This window comes from Nicotiana sylvestris, chromosome 10 (genome assembly GCF_000393655.2).
Source record: "Nicotiana sylvestris chromosome 10, ASM39365v2, whole genome shotgun sequence".
Classification (NCBI taxonomy): domain Eukaryota; kingdom Viridiplantae; phylum Streptophyta; class Magnoliopsida; order Solanales; family Solanaceae; genus Nicotiana; species Nicotiana sylvestris.
The window spans coordinates 129,776,751-129,798,779 of record NC_091066.1 but is presented as its reverse complement, the minus strand read 5'-3'; the positions used below and the strand labels follow the sequence as shown (position 1 = coordinate 129,798,779).

At 37.9% G+C, this 22,029-nt stretch overlaps 1 protein-coding gene across 1 annotated transcript; it reads right to left on the bottom strand.

Annotated features, from left to right (window-relative positions):
• Positions 1 to 803: 803 nt before the first annotated feature.
• LOC104214743 (methyl-CpG-binding domain-containing protein 9) lies at positions 804 to 22,023 on the bottom strand. Its single transcript, XM_009764453.2, has 10 exons — positions 21,217 to 22,023; positions 11,049 to 11,682; positions 9,842 to 10,903; positions 9,150 to 9,743; positions 7,397 to 7,690; positions 6,971 to 7,306; positions 6,585 to 6,683; positions 5,509 to 5,943; positions 2,084 to 4,414; positions 804 to 1,691 (listed from the first exon to the last, which is right to left on the bottom strand). The coding sequence occupies exons 1-10, from the start codon at positions 21,663 to 21,665 to the stop codon at positions 1,350 to 1,352; spliced, it is 6,576 nt and encodes a 2,191-aa protein (XP_009762755.1). The 5' UTR covers positions 21,666 to 22,023; the 3' UTR covers positions 804 to 1,349.
• Positions 22,024 to 22,029: the final 6 nt, after the last annotated feature.

The window sequence follows — 22,029 nt, the reverse complement described above, 5'->3', positions numbered from 1 at the left end:
CAGAGCTGAAATTTATTTTGTATTGAAGATTGAATTTCTCATCTTTCTACTGATACAGTTCATAAAAATCCTTCTGATCTTTCTGGTTGGGTACAAAGCATGTTATTTGAGCTCAACAACACTTCAGTTCCCTCTAATTTCGACATGATTGGTAGTATTGGAGGAAAAGATTTATGTGTATCCCCAGGTGGTGGTGCATCTTCTAGTAGTATTGCTATCAATGAGCAAAATAGAATTATTTCCGATGACGATTTGAGATGCAACAACAAGGCCAGTTGTACTTGTAGATTCACAAGAAACTGGTGTTCGCCTTGTGCACACATCAATGGCATGTGCTGAGGAGGAGGAGGAGGAGGAGCCTGGAGTTGTAAAAATTAGTATATAGGTTAAATAATTTTAAAAATATGGGTATAGGTTAAATGGGGGCGACTAATTTGATTCAGTTAAAAAAGAAGGCAAATTTTCCTGTTGCAATCTAAAGATGTCCTTTGTTTTTCTTCTTTTGTTTCTTTGTGACCCTACATGATTAAATCTAGACAGGACGTACATTGGTCTTATTAAGCCTAGATTTGATTTCATCTGAACGTGGATCAATTCGTAGAATGATACGTTATATATATACCCGTCTATTTGTTTCTAAATCACTTAACATTACTGTAGAAGACAGTTACCTAAAATAAAATCAAATTGGACCTTCGAAAGGTAAAACACGGGGGAAAGAAGCAGCACTTATCCATTTACAGGATTACACTTCCAGAAAACTTCCTCTCTTTTTTTGCTATGTCTAGATAGAGCTGATAGTATGATATCAGAAGACTTGTTGCCTTTTCATTTATCAGGAAGGCATCTGATGAACAACATGACTTGTCTATATAAAAAACTTATTTACAATATGGACTAACAACTGCTCAAACTTGCTTTTCTATGTACATCAGGTGGAACTGTTTAACACCCCACCTCCCAAATCTGTATCTCAAGAGTATGATGAAAGCCCATAATGCACAATTTTATCAGCATAAAGGCCTTTTACATGTATACGCGGAGAGAGGCTGTGTGTCGAAAGAAGTCTCTGTTCCTCCTTCAAAGCAAGAATTTGGTCTCCCAATTCAAGAGCAAAACAGCATCTTTCGAGTTGCCAAACAATACATAGAGTTAGTGTACAGCTGCTCCCGCAGTTTTGGATAGAATTGCTGCACCCCTTATGCAAGTCCTTTCTGCTTAAATCATTTCAACCGCTGTACAGGCATTGGCCTGGCTGGTATAGATAAGGGTACAGTGAATTCCTTGGTAAAACTGCAGATCACAATGTTCTGCTTCATTTTCTGCAAACCTGAAGCCTGTTTCCAGTTTTACCCACCTGAATCTTTTCTCCTCTTACTTGTCCTGGTGCCCTTGGGTCTCGAAGTCTCAGCAGGCTCTGAGTCGAGCAGCTTTTGCCTTGAAGGGCTGCCTGTGTTTGTGGGGACAGAAGTATGAGGAGGTTCTCTTTCTTCTTTGCAATCCGTCTCCGAAGCATCTTGACATGGAAGTTTCTTGTACAAAACAGCAGAGTCCAAGACATACACACGGAGAGCGAGCCCTGAGAGTGTCGAGATTCTTGCTGCAGCTGAAGGTGATGACCAATACCACCATTCATTTCTCAAATACTCAGTTTTGATGGTGTCCTCTAGAATTATTGTGGCTTGGACCATCTGAAGGACATAAATGAGCAATCTTAAGTATGAGATTTTTGGGACCAAAAAGAAGAAAGCAGAGAAATTCGCTGAGAGGTTTATCTAACAAAGAAATTATTATGTGATTTAGCAAAATATATTCTGTTTATATCTAGGAACACAACTTTTCTTCTTCTTCTTCTTCTTCTTCTTCCTCTTCCTTTCTTATTTGATAATCAAGAAATCTTCTGCTTCCAGCTTTGAAATACGGTTTATAATGCTCCCTCTACCCTTTTCTTTTAAATACAGAGAATGCAAACTAGTGACATGTGCCTACAACACATCCCGTGCTGTATTACATTTTCTTTTAATATGCACATACTCAATCTTATCATACAATCTAATTTCAGTAGAAAGAGTAAAACATTTACCTCATAAATTGTAGCTGCAGATTTCACAAAAGCACGCCATGCACGTCTTCTCTCTGATTGTGACCTTGACACTCTCAAAGCTTCTTCAGGTAAAGCCGCATCCATGTCAAGCAAGTTGATTTTAAGACACTGTAAAATTTCAGAAGCCCGGCCTACTAAAGGATGTAGAGAGAATTCCGGAATAACAAAGTACTTATTAGCCCCAAAATCAAATATTTTATCCTTCGTAAAAGAAAACTGATCTCTTCCCCTCTTGGTTGCAGAATTTAATCTCTCGGACATTGGTCCCACCTCAGCTAAGCCATTTTTACTACAATTTGGATTGTCTGAGATATTTAAGTTATTAGTGCAAGAAATATTGGCTCCACTTTGTGATTCCTGCTCTGAAGACAGCAAATCTGCAGAATTTCCTGCACATACCTGATCTTCCCTTTGGGAGATCAATCCAAGGGCAGGATCACTGAGATACGGGGATGCACATGGAACAAATGATGGTGTACCATTACATCCAATGAGTCCTATGTCCTTTACCAGCTCCTTCAGTGACCTCTGAGTGATGAACTGTCCTTTGATCTCCTCAAACTTAAATGGACAATCTTGTTTGGTTTGATTCTCAGCAGGAGCTGGTGCATTAAGATGCTTGTCCCTCCTAGATGCTTCATCATTACCAAGCTTTTTGCTCTTAGAAGCTTGAGAAACATCAATATTGCTCAAAGAATCATCCTGCAGTGTTTCATTTTTTGCTATTCTTTTCCGCTTGCTGGGTCGTTCATTTGTTTCCCCCCTGCCCTGAAAGGTTGAACCAATCCTGCACTTGTCATTTGCATGCTTCAGGCGTTCTTCAGCAGTGGAAAACGTTTGGTGGCATGAGAGACAATGAGGTCTAGACGGCCATAATGGTTCTAGACACTCGCACCTGTACAATCCACCATCACAGGAGACTCTCACTTTGACACCCATATCTTTACAGATATCTGTTTCCTCCTCTGCTAAGCAACCACTAATTTTCAATTTAATTGCAGTAACGGCTCTGCTGATGAGAGAATCAGAACTGAAACAGGAACCAGAATCTTCAGAGGGCACAGAAGTGCTCTCTCTTACCTTGTTATGCATATGACTTTCCGAATAGCTGGATTCCTTGGCTCTATTGCTCCTCCACTGCAAAATAGACTCTTTCAATTCTCTTTCTCTCATATCATTATCTCTTAGCCATCCAAGAAGTTTTTCAATCTCAGCATCAGATTGATAAGATGTCCACTGACCAAGATTAGGCATGCCCATATTCTCCCAAGGAGCAGATGAATCTAAAATACCACTTTGTCTTGAACTTTCTACACCATAAGACCACAAATGTCGAGAGGACTCTGGCTGTGTACTTGTACTTGCATTAGCTACTAACTGTGAAGAACTAGACCTGCCAAAAGTCCAGTAGAGTCTGCCCTCAGAATCCTGTCCCATGTATTTCTTCCTAACAGAAACCTCCTGAAGTTCTAATTCTTTGGCAGCAATTGAGTCCTCCAAAGCACGAATCTCATTCTTCAGAGCGGATATCTCAAGAAGGTACGCTTGGGCCAAATTTGGGTCAGCTTGTATGGAACACTGACGGCTATATTTTGTAGTAGGTGTGTGCTCAACCATATGGTTGCTGATGGAGCCTGACAAAGTATTGCCAGACACAAAGTGAGCAGCAGACGGCACTAGACCGTTTGAACTATTTTGTGCCGACTCCAAACAATTGCCGGGAATTTGGTCATTTTCTTGTTGGGGGGTAGAAATGAACAAGTCATTTTGCAAACTAGCTTCAGTGGCACCACATTTTGCATGGGAAGAAGTATTCTTAGACCCAGTATTCTCCTTCAAAGACTGCTGTTGATGTAAATGGTTGATCAAATCAGGAGAGTTTCTAATTTGATTGCTGCCGCTTGCAGAAGTTTTGTCCTGAATACTTTTTGAGCTGTACAAGCAGGGTTGTTTGCTGTAATCATTACACTCATTTTGTTGAGTGCCATTATCCAGCTGTTTGCAACCACCAGAGATCGACGAGTTATGGCTGCCACTGTCAGGCTCCTGCACCTTCAGTTTACAGTCATTGGACCGTAGAGACGCTAATGCGTCTGATCCTGTGTCTCCACTGTTCCGAGCATTACTACTCAGTTTTGCAAGGCTTGCAGTCAAAATTTCGTGCCTGCATTTTAGAAGGTTCAGTTCAGCACTGAGGCTACGCAGTTTCTGCTGCAACTCAGCCGACAGAGAGGCACTTTGGTCAATGTGATCACGAAGAATGGCTGAATTCAGCACCTCATCACACAAGAATTTAAGAAGGAAAATTCTCTGCATCATTGAGAAAGAAATTGTACATGTCAAATTAGATTAGGAAAAGCTGCACATAATTCATGTACTACTTCGTTGTTAGGCTTAGTACGCAATCCTAGAATTTAAGAAAATATTCATGCACGAGGCACAGTTCTCATCACACAGATAATTTAGAAGACTAGCATTTGCAATTCATCAAGCGAAAATTGAACATTAAACATATATGTACGTACAAAGCTCAGTGGTCTAAGCAGATCAGAAGAGGCTAGGGAAGAACCTAAAGCAACTGGGAACAAAACAGGAGTGGCGAAGGACAAGCATGCATTTGGTGCGACTTACATTGAAAATGAAGACTGCAAGGGAAATCATTTATTTAGTAGCCCTCCCCTCCCCCAAAACCCAAAAGCTGGATGCACGAGTGCCAGCAAGATTATGGAGAAGCTTTGAGCATACAGGAATAGCAGTGGAACAATGTTCCTAAAATTGTTCGATGGAGGCCTTTAAAGTTGTCCGAAGTATTAGTCGGTGGTCATTATGCGACAAAAGATTTTTACTCCGCAGATCTTACACTTACGACCTCTCAAATGGACACCATCACCTCTTTACACATATTAGCTTAACTTGCTATGTGGTGGAGACATCATTTAGGTTAAAGCCTTCTATCAGCATGGTACACATTCAAGAAACAGTGCAACCAAGCAAAATGTGAACAAGTTCCAGTGCTAACTGGACTTATGTAGACAAACCCATACAATTTTTTATGACACGTGAATTTCAGATATCTACAAATCCTTCAGCACTTGTTTAACAATTCCATGCATTTTCTCATGTTATACATATTTACCGAGTGAAATTTCAACTGTCGAATACATTTTGAAACAAACTCCAATAATTACTTTAAGAAATTCTTCTACCACTACCAATATAATCTACGAGTCAATTTAACTCGGAAGACGTCTCAGAAACAAAAAGGAAGACATGCGAGACAAATGCTAATCCTTTCAAGGATCAAGCAATAATATTATTTCATACATCTTCCAACTGCAAACAGTAACATAAACCTAACATTATGATATCAACATAGAAATACCGAAGAAAGTAGAAGAACATACATCCTCCAGAGAAAGCTCCCAATATTCCTTCAACTCCATGGTTCTCGATAATTGAGAAAGTTCCTCCATAAACTTGTGAGTTAGTTTCCTGTGCAACCTCCTTTTAACGCATTGACGAAGAATCTGAAAACCTGAAGCATTCCGGGACTGTGATTCCTTAGTTTCACAAGATGGGCAATACCACTCCCCATCAGGAACTTTAATAAGCGGAGGATCTAAGCAATATGTATGGTACTCCGAATCACAACCATCACAAAGAAGAACATTGACATCATCTTTATCCATGCCACATACTTTGCAGAGTCCTTCCTCCCAAGGAGCTTTAGGAAGTAAGCTCTCATTCACATGAGCGAGGAGTTCATCTCTCACTTTTGCATCTTCACTGCTTAAACTACCGTCATTTGAACACTCAATTTTCTGGATTAAGGGAAGAACCTGGGAGAAATGAGCAAGCCAAAGCTTAGTTAAACAACAAGAATGACAACACGCCTACTAGTATAACCAAAGAAGAGGCTGAATCACACACTCAATGGAGCAAGGCTCAACTGCTCAACCAAAATAATAGGTCATAGAAAAGCTGCACTGCATTGGATAACTTTCAAAATCAAATATCCCCAAAAACAATCTCATATTCCATAGGTTTTTGAATCAAAGCACAGAAAAAGCAAATGGACCAACTCTAGTACCATATGGCTCATCTTTTGCAGCTTGTTGAGCAATCTCAAGAAACATTAATCATTCATGCTAGGATATAAAGAAGACTAGTGAGAGGATCTTAACATATCGGGGACTTCCTCAACTGCCTTTCCTTTCAAACTGAACTACCACGACACTTTCTAACCGCATCAGATTCTTAGGATAAAAGAAGACTAGCTCTTGGAGCGGATTCCTTCCCTAAACTAAAGATTTGAATTACCTTCAGCCAATATCATTTCGCTTTTTATTTAATGGGAACAAACATCATGCTTATATAAAAGAAAACAAACATTAAAAAAAGTAAGGCAAAGTGATTCCTTACTGTGGCTTAAAATAATAGGATAACACAAGCCCAAGGAAAGGCTAGAAGACCAACAAACCTCATTTTCATAATCTTCCTCGAATTTCAGCAACAAGGATCCGGCTAACTCAAGCAAATTGGACTTGTTGCAGTATGCAGTCCGTATATTATGCCAAACCTAAAAGAAGCAAAGAATAAGCAATTTTGAACTTTTCTCCTCATTAAATCAAACATATTGAAGGAAAAAGAAAAGGATTGAACGAAAATTTGTAGAAACACTTGGGCTAATCATGCATCTTTCTAAGTAAAATGATCCAGCAAATCCCAGACATCAAAGAACATAGATGCCAACAATTACACAAAATTTCAAACTGCAACTAATATCTTATTTATGAAACCAGAATTGGATCTTCATATTATCCTTAATGCATCATTGAGACCACATATACATGTTAAAAGCATTACCTCCCGCACATCATCGATGAAAGATTCATGTGATCCCCCATAGGATCCAGCAGCCAACTTTAGATCAATGGTCCTGAAGTCTAAAGGCCGAGATACCATTGCCGGATGCCCAAGAAGCCCTTCATCGTCATTATCATTAGGGTTCAGAACTGTTCTCCCCAAAAGATTGCAGAAGACTTTATCTTTATCTTCTTTAACAGCTCGCCGTAGTATAATCCGACATTGTTTCATAATGATATCAGACACAGAGCTAGCACTCTTTACCTTTTCTTCCTTCTCAGGTTTGGGCGAAGTATTTTCGCGGTTAACATCAGCCAGGACAGAAATTACTGCTCTCTGCATTCAGTTAATATTGATTAAAAAAAATAAGTCGTTTAACAAAGCTGACACATTCAGTATATATTCAAGATATTCATCATGCAGCACCTTCGTTGGCCCTGATGCATTTCCCTTGTAAACTTCCTTACTGATAGAGTGCACCAATATTTTTCTTGCCCATTCAGGTGGATCTTTTTCCAAAGCCTCATTGATACATTTTCTAATTCGAGCCCCGACATTTGTAGGTAGCTTCCTTACTGGCTCCAGCGCCTTCGCCCACTCTGGGACTTTTCCATCATCAGCATCAGCTCCTTTGGCATCAGACTCTTTCTCATCAGTAGCAACAAAAATGCTACCACTCTTAAGTGATCCAAATATTTTCTTTGTAGCCTCTGCAAGAAGCTGAAATCACGCACTTCAGAATATCTTAATTTTGACAGACCTCAGATAATAGGAGAAGCAAGTGTATTTAGTAAAGAAGAGACAGCACAGCCAAATGGGCTCAAAAATGGACACAACAAATGCACTCTTCAAGTAGGGTATGAAACACAAAGCAGGTATGACAAGAACAAACGCATCAATTTAACATTGGCAAGAAGCTTAAACTATTAAGTTGACTATAGTAAACTCTCAAGACAAGGTAAAAGTGGAGAGCAGAAACAACTTTTGAGAGATCTACTCTTTACAGTTTTTCCATATAGATTAAAGTACCAACAGAATGTAGAAAAAGAACTCAACTAAAGGATATATGTATTAACAACACTTCTAAAAGATTTATAAATCAATAGTATGCAACAGTTCAAGTTACAGATCACAACCGAAAAACAAACATTTGTAGAGGATATTATTGGCACACTACTGTTTCCCATACACTTTGGAACAAATATGATTAACTGATATTGATGATTGGATGCTCTATCCGGAGAATCACGTTTTCCCACGTCTTTTTTTTTCTGTAGGACTCTATACTTTCTGTATGCACCTTGTATGTGGGTGATTTTCCCCAACACTTCAATCAACTATCAATATTTCTTTGCTATGCACACTTCAATAAACTATCATAGACAATACCTTCAGTATAGAGAATGAGAATGCTACAGCCTACATGCGACAGGCGTAAACTTTAGCATTGCGGCTTAAAAGAGACATATTCTCATCTAATATGGTAACTACATCATGCCAAAGATTGCACCAAATAGAAAGAATCCACTTCACAGAATGAGCTTATATTTGTTATTAACTTGTTAAACATGTAATAGCAATGCACATGAAATGGTAGATGTTTCTGACATACTTGCATGTTCTTAATGCACCATAATCAACTACTACTTCCACCTTTTTTGGGGGGGAACTTGGTTACTGTTTAGTGAGTCAAACAGATTCTTCTTTGACCAAGCTTTTTAATAACTTGAAATATTTTGTAATTCTAAACTGGTGGTTAGTAGTATTTCTCATTAAGTTTTCCAAGTTAAGATGTTTTTATTTTTGAAAAGTTAATTACTTGATGTCCTTCACAAGTAAAAAAACTGACACCCTAAACACTTAAAGACTGACTTATGTTGGATTTCGCCTCAAAAAATAGTTCATTTGCATTTTTAAAAAAATTACTTGCATCTTGAGATTCTGATAAGTCCAAAATATGGGCCTTAATCTTATCATGTGAAATCAGTTAGAGATTTTGGCAACACATGCCATAGCATCATCGAGAAATGTGATGGAAGATAAATTACTTTGATGACATGAAAACTAGGAAAAAAACAGCAAAAAGTTCTTATTTAAATTTCAGTTGTCAAAAACTTTAGCTCATCAAATCAAGAGAGGAACCATGTGCTATAACAAACAGCACATGAATCGATCTTACCATTGCATCAGCCTCTAATGCAGCAACTCCCGTAAGAGAGCCACAAAGTATCCCACCATCACCTTGTAAGCAATGGAAAACCTTCCCACTCTCTCGGCAAGCAATTTCTGCAGACTCAAGGTTAACTTCCATGGATAACAACGCTAACATGTACCTCCTAGCAATTTCAGGCCATGTAATTTCATTAATGGGAAGCATATCAAGTCTAGTTTTCTTAAGACTGGCTAAATTGTCAACATCTTTTTTCCGGCCTCTTTTAGATTTGAATCCTCCTGCACCGAAATTCGGATCTACATAGACAGCAACTTTTGAGAGCAGCTCGGTGACAAGAGCTTTGAGCAGTAGACCATGAAGTTTTGCCAAAAGAAGACCAGTAAATCGGCTATATTGATGAAAACCCAATCTACCAGACAGAGAGTCCATTTCACCTCTTAATAAGGTGATCTCTCTGACATCCTGGATCTCAAATCCAGGCATTTCCATTGAACTTGTTTTGTCTATCCATGGACTAACTAATTCCTCCTCAATTTCTTCAAATGAAAATGGAGCTTCCAGCCCCAAGACCTCTGAAAACCTCAACAAGAATTCCCAAACCTAAACACATTTGATTTTGAAAATACAAATAAAAAGATAGTAAGTATATGGGAATATCCAATTCTTTGTAGACAACAAACTCGAAAGTCTCAAAATACCTGGAGCGCGTCACCTATCAAAAATTTTGGAATCTTTGCGCTAAATGGCTTTCCTGAAGGACAAGGACCTCTGATGTCAGAGTCTTCCAGATGCTTTTTGAGTGTTCCAGAAATTCTGAAAGATTCAACAGCTTCCGTCTCATCCTGCATGTGATTCTTTCTTTTAGCCTGCAGGAACCCACTTCCCACTGTCTGCAGAGTTGTGTTGTGCTTTCTTTTAGTAATAATTCTATAATTTGAGCATGCAGATACACCAGGAAGCTGTTCAATAATTTCTTGCACAAAGTCTGCCTCTAGTCCAAATCTGTCTTGCTCCAACCACTTCACTAACATTTCACAAGCAATTTTAAACTCAAAGTTGCTCTGCACTAATCTTGGGAAATTGAAGGGACCACCTAAGTAAGAGAACTTGGATAATGAACCAATTTCACTCGGCTCTTTTTCATCCATTTTATATACATCATGACTACAGCAGAATTGAATTACACCTTTTTGCTTATAAGCATCAATGCATGCATGTAGAAGAGTCTGGGAAACCATTTCCCACACAGATGATGATGATCTCCCTTCCACAAGAAATTCCCCTACACTATCCCCTTGACCAATAATACCAGGACATATATTTCCGAAGTTTCCAGGTAATGAATTCACCCTCTGCAGATTCTCAGCGGCATGAGTTTCATTATTCAGATCTGGTGGGCTGCATTCTTCCAGCATCACCTGGATTGAAATACTCTCCTCATCAACCAGCCTAGAAGTTGCTGAATTACCATTTCCCACATTATCTTCACCAATATGAGAATCCCCTTTAGATGTTAAAAGGACCGTTGAACCAATTGGGATAGACTGCAGGGTGCATGGGTACCTCCTGACCTTGAAAACTGGGCCAGGATCACCTCCATCTGCAACCTCACAAACAAAAAAAGATCCTGTAATTCTATCGTGCCAGCTAGATAAGTAACCCACAGGCCATATCTCGCTAGTGCTGTGATATGATGGTCGGGGGTCAATATTTCCAGCTGAAATAAGAAAGAAGTCCTGAAACTGAACTGGAAAGACATCCTGAAAGAACAGTCAAATGTTAATCAGTAATATTGCCAAGTACTTAAGACAGAACAAACTAACTGATTCTTCCAGCTATAAGGAGATTAGAATTGCAAAAACTAGAAGGGCAATATAAACCAAATAAGTAATAGGATGAACATACACTTGGATATATACACTTGAAGATAGAGCCACCATTACGGAAGAAGCTGCTCCCAGGAGAACTCCGACTCTGTCCACTCTTGCGAACTTTAGTAGAACCTGAAGCTTCTTTACTCCTTGGGATATTTGATAATCCCTCATGAACAAAAGTAAATCCATTACCTCCATTCTCAACCTCCATGGAGTGATCCAACCCCAAATGTCGAGCAACACCATCAAGTAACTCAAAGGGACTTCCATCTGGTCCAACATATACTGCATATGTCTTGCATCTTTTGTCGCAATACTTAAAATCGACATGCCAACCATCACCTATAGAACCTCCCATCCCAGCAATATATTCTCTAAGGCCTTGAAGATAAACTTGACTCGCACTTTGGGGAACACAGTTCTTTGCAGTAAAATGACATGCCCGATACCTTGAATCATACATCAATACTGGATCAGTCATGCTTAGGTTTATTTGGTCAGAATGAGGTCTATGGAGTACTGCGTCCTCTATTTGTGACTTATGAATATCCCCTGTAAGAGAAGTCTTCTGAAAATTAAATCCATTCTCCCTATATACCAAAAAAGAGCTTGTTGGGGCATTGAAGGAATGGCCAGTAGAAAAGGAACTTTTCATAGCTTGAACTCTGTGAACACCAACAATATTCATAATATCAATTAAAATGTCCCAGTTACTCCTAAAGCAGCACGCCCAGGAAAAAAAATGAATTCAAAGCATTAGATAAACCTGCTCTACCGCATTTCGATATTATGAAAAATCACACTTAAATATCCAAATACATTACCAATCCAACTAGATTTAAGATAGGAAGATTAACGCAAACAGAAGTTAAATGTTACTTTATGCAGCCAAGTCATTAAAGTTGGAGAAAGAAGACAGAAGGAGTACATTTACATGATAAATAAAAAAAGAAGACAGAAGGAGTAGCGTCAAGGAAGACATTAACTTCTTCATGGTTTGGCAAAAATATCCGTGCAGAAAAAATCAATATTCTCTAAAACACAACTGAACCTCTTGGTAGTAAGAATAAAAGAATGGACCTGCTTGTGCCTCCATACAGCAAATCTGGGAAATGTTAATGACGTGGATTATTGTACAATAACATACTGAGGAACCTTTATTTTGTTCCATGTTCTTTTAATTAGATCAATCTCACATTTAGTAATTCTCCAAAATTACTGAAACCATCCAAAAAGAATATCTGACAAAAACTTTACATCTATAAGCAAATGGAAGTAAATACTATTTTCGCACATCCAAAAGCAGAAGACAGGGAATTCAATTGCTACCATAACAAAGAGTTTACTCTCCAACAAATAGAAAGAGTTTCAATTAAACATGATAATAAAGGTGGTATGCATATCAAAGAAAGGTGCATTATGTGCATGTACAAAGGATGAGTCTAGATCAATCTGCAAGCATATTGGTCATTGACTCGTACTTTCACCGACTCCACCACTACCTATATAAGGTATAACTTTGTTTTATAACAGTGGTGTCCAAGCTAGTATGCTTAGGGCTTAGGCAGATGGCACGAAATTGCCCAGCACTTTTGACTCGTTAAACCCTGATGTCTCATGGTTTAACCCACTTGATTGACCGCTAAGCCACACCTTTGGGTACAACCTATATAAGGTATAACTTGGTAACGGTTTCTGATCTGACGGTCATAGAAACACATACCAAAATTAGAAGCATCGAACAATTTCAAAGCCAAGTAGTAATGACCCACTCAATCACATGTAAGAATAAGAAGAGATGACAATTTTCACTTCCTAAAGAACTAAATTTGAAGAGTTTTTTGCAATCAGCCACAAAAAGCTTATTCAAGTTATTAACACCATTTTACAAAAAAGGGAAAAACCTTGCATACAGGATTGTACACACAACTAAAGGAGCTATAGAACGATATCGCTCTCCACAAATGTAACTCAATCAACCAAATAGAGAAATGCTAGGGGAGAGAATGTCAATGAGCTCTAGTCAAGACAAAAGAATCTATTGAGGAGATAAAAGAAAAGAGTGCAAGAGAAGGTATAGCATCTACTGCCTGCTTACCCTACAGTATGCACAAACAAAATAGTTATAAAATTGCTCTAGGTCCCAGGTTCAAATCTTAGGTGCGACATTATGGTAAGATCATAGCGCGTGATACGTTGATTAGGCACTCGTTATGGGTTCGAACCGAGTTGCAGACAAAAGCCAATATATAAGTGGAGAAGTAGAGGGGCAAGCTCATTATGCACCAAGTTTCGAAACGTGCACCACTTGTCCTCGGGGAACTCTCGATTATCAAGAAAGGGAAAGGAAAAAAAAAGATATGGAGCTGCATAAGTTAAGCAACCCACGTATTTCAGACTAAGCTACAATTTCTTAAACCAAAGCACAACTGTGCACCTTGTCTGTTAGAAGTTTAAGGAAAAGCCTTTAAGAACGATATCTTTTATAGTAAGATATACCATTACCATATATTCTTTTTCTTTTTTCCTTTTCTGTTTTTGATAAATGTAAGTCACCACTTAATCGGACTTCTAAGTCTGTGTTCCGCTTTTAATGGAAGAAAGAGTAAGGAATCAAGCAATACAAGTAAATTTCTTCTTCAAAAAGGAAATAAATTTTAATTCCTTTTACTCGTGTTTCAGTAGAGGCACTTTTATGTGCCAATTTCCTTAAGCCAACAAGCAAGCAAAACAAGTAAAAAGTCCGTGTACTTTATATAGGACAGATTCACTGATAAAAGCATGTTTTTGTCCTCATTGCCACATGGATACGCCTAGTCCTTATTCAACATTAGAGCTCACTTTTCTCTCGAAAGGAACACATAGAAGTAAATAAAGCTTAAGTATATAGATTCATTCTGGTGCCCTTTAACCCTTTGAGGCAAAGGAAAAGAAAGAACAGAATAACTTAGTAAATATTAGACATCAACTTCGTAATTTTGAAACATAGAATTTTAGAAGTGGAGATGATCAGGAGCACCACAGCGGTGATAAGATGATAAATATTGAAGTCTGTAAATATTCCACCCCCCCCCCCAAAAAAGGGTAAGAAGGATTTAAAATATCAAACCTGGAAACACAGCTTGCTCGTTTTCTTGATGAGCATGAGTCTCAGATTCTATGTCTCATGTTACTGAAATGTTTTACATCTTTTTCTAAATCGGCTACACAAATGTTTTATATCCATTCTTTCATGAGCAAATTCTTTTTGATCAACAATTTTTCACAAGCAAAGTTGTCTTTGAAAGGGTTGTAGCAGAGTCCACTCAGTCCTAGGTGAAATGTGACTTTGCCTTCAGTATTTGAACCACCAACAATAAAGTTCTCATGGTTCAATCATTAGCATTGCAGAGTGACAATAAATAGAATACCTTCTACAGCAAGAGTTAATATGATTTATGGCAAAATAGCAAAGAAGACAACAGCAGAAAGAGACAAATTTCTGTATAACAGCTTGTACACAATCATAACGAAAGAATAACACCCTCAAACCTTGTTGAAAACTGTCAAGGAACATTGCATATATAGCCGTATTATTCCGAACAAATTGAGATTAAAAAAAATTACTGCTAAAGGATTTGTAAGCATAACTTTCATTTTATAGAACACTAGATTTAAAGAAATAAGTTAACATAGTTGCTTCACAACTAAATGTTGTGTCAAGCAGAATAAGTAGATAAATCTATAAGATCTACATTCTGATTTGCAAGATGCTCAAATGCACGATTGCTCCCTCTATATTAGTCAGAGTAAGTTCATTGCTATTTTGCAAAGGAGATGGGAAAGAATTCCTTTTCTTGGGGAAAAGAGGGGGGGGGGGATTCTACCTCAAAAGAATGAATGAAAACAGGAAAAAACGGCCGGCAATCTCAAACTGATTTTAAAGGCGGCAAGGCGCTGCCTTTCTTTTGCAACCCTGTTGTATAACTTAGTAAATGGGCTGGACACCACGATGGTGTCTCATTAATGTATTTCTGTGACCTATAAGAAAAAAAGAATAAGGAAGAGAAAAATATTGCAGCCCCTTCATAAAATTAAGACATTCTATGTTCAAATCGATCCAATTTGTTATTCCCTTAATCTCGGTGTTAGGTAATAGCAGCATTTATTAGATTTAAATAGAAATGAATTAAAAGTGGAGACAAAGATACTTTTGATACATGCATGTCCTATAGTATAAAAGTAGATACCATTTTTTCCATGAGTTTCGAGCAAGCATTGATGAGTGTCAAAAGAAAAGTTTTATCTTTTAAAAGGTGGACAAGATTTTGGACAGCACAAAAAAGGAATGGATGTTAAGAATGTAGAGAGTATATACATTTTGCTACCCTATCTTAAAAGAACATTGAAGTAACTTATTTCCTTTAAATTTGCATCCCTATTATGAACCTATTCAACTCAGCACTAAACTAGTTGATTCTCATCAGCCAGCCATAATCAATCTGCGCATCCAAAATTTGCATTTCCTGGATCCTCAGCCTAGGGCAGTAACTTCACCTTTTTGTTTGAAAATGAAGGGCAATAGTTTCACCTTTGCAACACTCTGCAACGATCAAAGCTGGAAAGCCCGTTAAACTATACAATTGTCCATGTACTGATAAAAGATCCATAGAATATATTGCGTCTCTATGTTGATGGTCTACTAGTGATTCAAATTTTGGATGATTTAACCCTATTTAACTAGTGGCGAGATCAATTAAGCAGGCGCAAAGGTAGATTATAAACTTCATAGCTGAATTGTGCGTGCAAAGAGTACCAAGCTATGTAGTGGCATGCAATATTATCAGACCACTTCTAGTGAAAGATGTTTTCCAGCATTCCAATACCAATAAACCAAAAAAATACAACCTCTTTGAGATAAACCATTCATGCAGAAAAGGTGTGTAGTTGAACCACTCCAGAAACATTGGGCAATTGGTTTACACCCAATGCAAATGGAGTAGTCGTTTCACATGGGAAATAAAGCAACCAGCTATTCTCATTTCTCTCCTTTTTTCTTTTTCCAGTTCCCAAGGCGCCTACGATACTTCTAATAAATAACTTGCTTAGTGGACAAATTCATGGATGAGAAAAAGAGCGCCGATCCAAAACAATATCTCCTCCAAAGAAGAAATGTTAAGCCTAAGCAAATGGAATTCTCTCTAGTAAATAAGGGAATGGAAAATTTTGTGCTACCATGTCCAGAATCTTTCAATAAGAGATGCCTTTCCTGAATCCAAGCTTAATTACTTGCGAAGCTTACTTACATTTTGGCTTTCATGGCTGAAGATAAAAATAACTAGTTGCAAATAAATCAAATGATCAACAATCCAAAGCTAAAATATTATCCATATGACTTGTCAGACATCAACGAAAAAGGGACAATATCATCATCTTAGATTTTTAATTCTCGACCAAATAAAGATAATTAACAAAAAAGGAATAGGAATAAGAGGAGAAGATGCAGTAGGAATTTTCATGTAAATGGAAGATGGAGATTCCCATTGAGTGAAATTGAGATAATTCAAATTACTACCAAGTGAACAGAAGGTATCTAGACAACCCAACAACTTTGTATAGTCCTGAAGGCTAATAAGGATATCCAGATCATCATTATATGATCAAAGATAAAGCTCAAAGACGCAGTTAAGGTCGCTTTTCTCCATTGAAGACATGACCTTCTTGCTCGAAGCAGCAACAAGAATGGACAAACATCCACAAGAAGAACTACCAGAATCACCTTCACTAAAGCACCAAAGCAAATATGGTCAAGGATAGGTCCTAGAAGTAACAAAAATTAAGTCATCCGAGATGAGCCACTCAATATTTATCCAACTAAGAATATTTTGAGATGCTACCAAAAGCTAACAAATAACTTCTTTTTTTGATAAGGTAAAGGTTCATCAATTGAGTACCAAGATGGTACCAAAAAGTAACAAAACACCACTGGGAATATCCAGGCAGTTAGTTACAACATTTTTCTAACTGCTCCAGAAAGTCCAAGTAGCGATCAATATTATCAATTAGACTACTCCTACACCAAAGAAACAAATTATGCAAGCATTTTTTTTTTAACTCTAACAATCTGATCTCTCTGCCCATCAAAACAAGCTCTACTCCTCTCTAGCCAAATAGTCCAGCAGATACACAAGGGAATGGTTCTCTAAATCTGCTTCAATGCTTTAAGTGTCCTCTGTTGTTGCTAACACTACAATAAAGCCCTAAACACTTTGAGGCATGATCCATGAGATCCCACATATACGGAAGAATAATTCCCAACACTGTCTAGCAAAACTGCAGAGCAATAGAAGGCAGTTCACAGTCTCCATCTCTTCCTCATACGGATAGCACCTATTACACAGTGAAAAACCTCTCCTCTAAAGACTGCTTTTGAGGCAAGCTTCTCAAGCAGCAGTCCATCCAAACCATGCAACTTTAATAGCAACTTTGTTTCTCCAAATCACTTTCCAAGGCCAATCTGTTTCCCAATGATTTGTTCTCTTCATTAACAGGTTGTAATAATTATTGGCTGAGAATTTCCTATGAATTTCATTGGTTGTCCAAACTAACGAATCCTTTTTTATTCCGATCAATAAGAGTTGAACCAAAAGCTAACAAATAATAATTTTCATGTGACAAATAGGAGACCTCTTTTCTTTTCTTTTCTTTTCTTTTCTTTTCTTTTCTTTTCTTTTCTTTTCTTTTCTTTTCTTTTCTTTTCTTTTCTTTTCTTTTCTTTTCTTTTTTCATCTTTTTTGGGTGATAGATACAAATATACTTACCTCTTATAAATAGCGAACACATAGACTAAATTTATCTTGGATAAGTAGTCAACGAATAGATTAAACTACTACCATACTTTTTTAACCACGGTGAGGTTTGGGCCAGCATTATGCCACCACGACTATTCAACCGGGTACCTACATCCTCCCACCAGGACAGCCCGTGTAAGAATCAAGTAACCCTACCCATTAATGCTTAGACAATAGGGGGGGAATCATGTTAGTTTTGAACCCTGGTCTTCCATAGTCCTCATTCCAACATCATAGATTACTATGCTGCACCCTAGATGCTAAACTACTAATCCATACTTGAAACATAGTACAGATCTGATAGGCTTTTTCCCTTAGACAATGTGTAAAATCTTCTACCTTGACCTTCATGGTTAGTTGCTAAATTACTAATCTATACTTGGAACAAAATATAGATCTCATGTTCTTTCTTCCCTTTGACAATATATGAAATCTTATCCCTCGACCTTCATGGTCTATTGCTTACATGCAACAACTCTCTATGGTTCCTCCCATCCATGCCACCTAGCACACAACCTGGGACTGTTCTCATAATTTCCTCAGTTATTTTTACATCTTATGCAGGCAGCAAAAATATTCCTGCATAGTCATTGGCACATTACCCATCTCAGCCCAAAATATATTTGATATTGTTCCACAATTGTCTAGGACAATGCAAAAGATGGTGCTTGCTATCCTCAATTTCTTCTGCACAGAAGAAGCATCTTCTACAAATCTACATTCACCTTTTCTGCATTGTTTTGAGTAAGACATGCATAAGAGCCAACACCAAACAAAAACATGCAACCTTCTCAAGCTTTAGCTCACCAAATCATTTTCTAAGGCCATTGTCGGACATTGCAGATTCCTCAATCTAGATGTTTATAGCATGATTGCACTGAGAATCCGCCAGTACAATGTGCGATCTATGACAATGATTCATCGATAAAATCCACCCTGAACTAACTCCTTAATTCAAAGAGGCCAGCACCTCAATTTCTCAGTCAAACAAACAATCAATTCCTTCTAGAATATTAGTCCCACCCAGTCCCACCCATTTCTGAACTACACTAAGCAGTGGTCACCTCCATGATGTTCAAAGTAAAACTAATAACTTGCTCTTTAGGAGGTATGGCCTAGCCAGGAATTATGCCACCAACTTAACTGTCCTTCCATCCACAACATCAAAATGCACGATAATGAAAAAATACATGTCATATATTTCTAATATGTTCCCTGATCCCTACCCCGTGTGAGCTACTCCCTCTGTCTCATTTTATTGACGGTTTGGACTTAGAAGTTACACAGAGTTTAAGAAAGAAAGATGTTTGGAACTTGTGGTGTAAAACAGGCCATGAGATTTTTGTGGCTATAAAAGCATGCCATTAAGGGTAAATAGGAAGTATTAACTTTCTGGTACAACAAGGACTTATTCACCATACTTTAATTAATTAAATTCTTCACACATCATCTCTTCCTCTTTGTTGTACATCCATAACTATTTAATAAGTAAACTTTCGGGGTCAAGTTTGAAATCCTCGATTACTTATCCCAAAAAGAAGTTCCACGTTCCTCATCGTCCTTCTTGCTTAACATTACTATATCTCATTCTTCCAAGTGGTATGATTTCTTCCATTATTACCATCCAACAATGATTTTAAAAGTTAACGCAAAGAAGAGACAAGGTCTATCAAGCTGAAAGTGAAAAGCGAGAAACGAAGCGCACGCTCTGTTAAAGTGAAATACACAAGCTGCAGAAAATTAAAAACTACCAAACACATGAATTTAGCAATATAATGATAAAAGTGCAACTAAAATAACTCTGGTTAGCATCTAATATAAAATAGCATTGATATTAATCCAACTCCTCAAAGCTGGGAATCGAGGACTAGACCGCTTCACGCCATGATCACCTTTTTCACAAGGATTCATGTCAGGACCACTTTGCACGGCATTGTTTGAAGCGCACACATCTCTAAAGCGCATGGCTTCCCCAATACAGCGATAACCCCTCGCTTTGCATCATGAGGCGATGACTTTTAATAACATTGTCATCCAAAAGAAATTTTCTCCTCTTTTTATCTAGCTTTATGACTACCTTTGCAAGTACCTGAAAGATACCTCATACATGCAGGTAGGGAGACCCTTAAATAGTTAGGAAGAGCGAGAGAAAAGAAAAACTACATTTTGGGACTAAATATCCAAATTTCCACGGCTCCATTCTAGGCGTCCGGAAACATTTGCACCATTCTATTAATAATATCACTCTATAAAAGTTCCATAATTATCAACAATTCAAATTCATGTAAATACTGAAATTTAATACTGATATAATTTTTTCTTTATCAAACCAACTTTCCAACATTACGTTCATATTTTACTCCACTACCACTAATATATAATATTAAGTTGAATTAACATCTTAAACTCCTAATTCAGTGAAACAACACTATACAAAATAGGACGAAGGGACTACGATGGTGTCTAAAAGATGAGAGGCACCATCAGGGATCTTCTAACTTAATTTGAAGCTACAACGAATTGGTCTGATATCACAGCTCCGATAGGCATATATCTTGCATTTAGTATGGAAGAAGTCAATACATTGGCAGTCAAGTAATTGGTTCCCCTCTCCATGTTTTTTGGTCAAGATGACACCCTCGAATAATAAAAACATATGACAATTTACATATAGTAGGGACTTTTTATCAACAAAAAAAAGACATATAATAGGGACATCGACAGAGGAATCATCAAGAGGAGTCTTATTCCCTGTTTCTATAAGACTCATAAGACAAACCATGAAAACCTAGCTAAGAAAGCTACAAGAACTTACCTTTTGTAACCAAAAAGAGTTTGAATCCTAATGTGGTCATTAGATCTTAATATAAATCTTTTGTTTTTCTTCCTTTACTTCAGGATAGCCTTGTTCATACTTTCTAAAATTCCAGTTAAAAATATAGAAGAATCAACAGAAAGTCATTGAACCGTCGATCCACACTTCAATCTACTGTAACCACAAATTTCAGTGAATTCATTTAGAAGCTCATAGAAAGGATGTCCAAAGACTACTCCTGTACTATCAAAATCCCATAAGTGATTTCTCCCCAGATAGAATAGGCGAGGTGCACACAAGCTGGCCCGAACACCACCGTCGTTTAAAAAACAAGACTACTCCAATACATTACTGTGATTTTATCAAACATTTACAATTAAAGAACGTATCCAATCAAATACAAGAAAAGTCACAGTCTAACATCAAGATACACAAGTCAAAATCACAAAGTTTGAACCTTTCATGTATATATACAACATGCATTGCTAAAATAAACCCATAATTTGTGTTTTTAAACGGAAAAGAAAGGATAAATAAAGAAGTAAAATTCATACTTGGCCCCATGGTTTTGCTCCTCCACTTCTCGTCCTGCAACAACCAAATCTTCATTTAAGTCCACAAACACACGTTCCCGTTCCCCCTCCGGTTCCCGCGGAGGCGAAGCATTAATATCCAACAGGCCCACTCCGCTGCCACCTCCACCTCTACTGCCGCCGCCATCTCTCACTCTTTCTCCGCCGCCGCTGCTGTTACCCAGCAAACACTTAAAGCATTTCCACTCCTCCTCTTGGTGGTCGTCCCTACTACTTCTACGACTAGAACCCAACTCACATGAAGAACAAACCCGAACAACATTTCTTTGACCCGGTTCAACCGGTTCCTTCTTGACCCGGGCCGGTTCAGGATATTCCAAGAAGGGGCCTCTTTCGGTTTCCCTAGGTGAAGGAAGAGGAGCTTCGTTAAGATCGATGTGAAATGGCAAAGCCCTGCTATTCACATCCATCTTTTGAAGAACAAGTACGAATAAATTTGTTTAGAGTGAAATTTTTCAAAGACATCAACAAGCATTATATGCGTGTGTGTGTTTTATACGAGAAAAGGGGGTGTTGGGGTTTTAGACCACCGACTGGATTTTGTGAATCGAAGAAGAAAACAGTGTGTTTTTGTAACGTAAATTGGGAGAGGGGCAGAAAGGGCCAAAATTGAAAGATGGGATTAGAGGAGTTTTGTACTTGTTGTTGTCCGAAGAAAGAAGGGCGAATGAGAAGGAGAAAGAGAGAGAGTCGAAAGTAAAAGAGTGGGTTTGGGTTTTCTTTTTTCTCGAGAATGGAGAAAAGGGGGTCGACGAGATGCTGGAGATGGTGTGA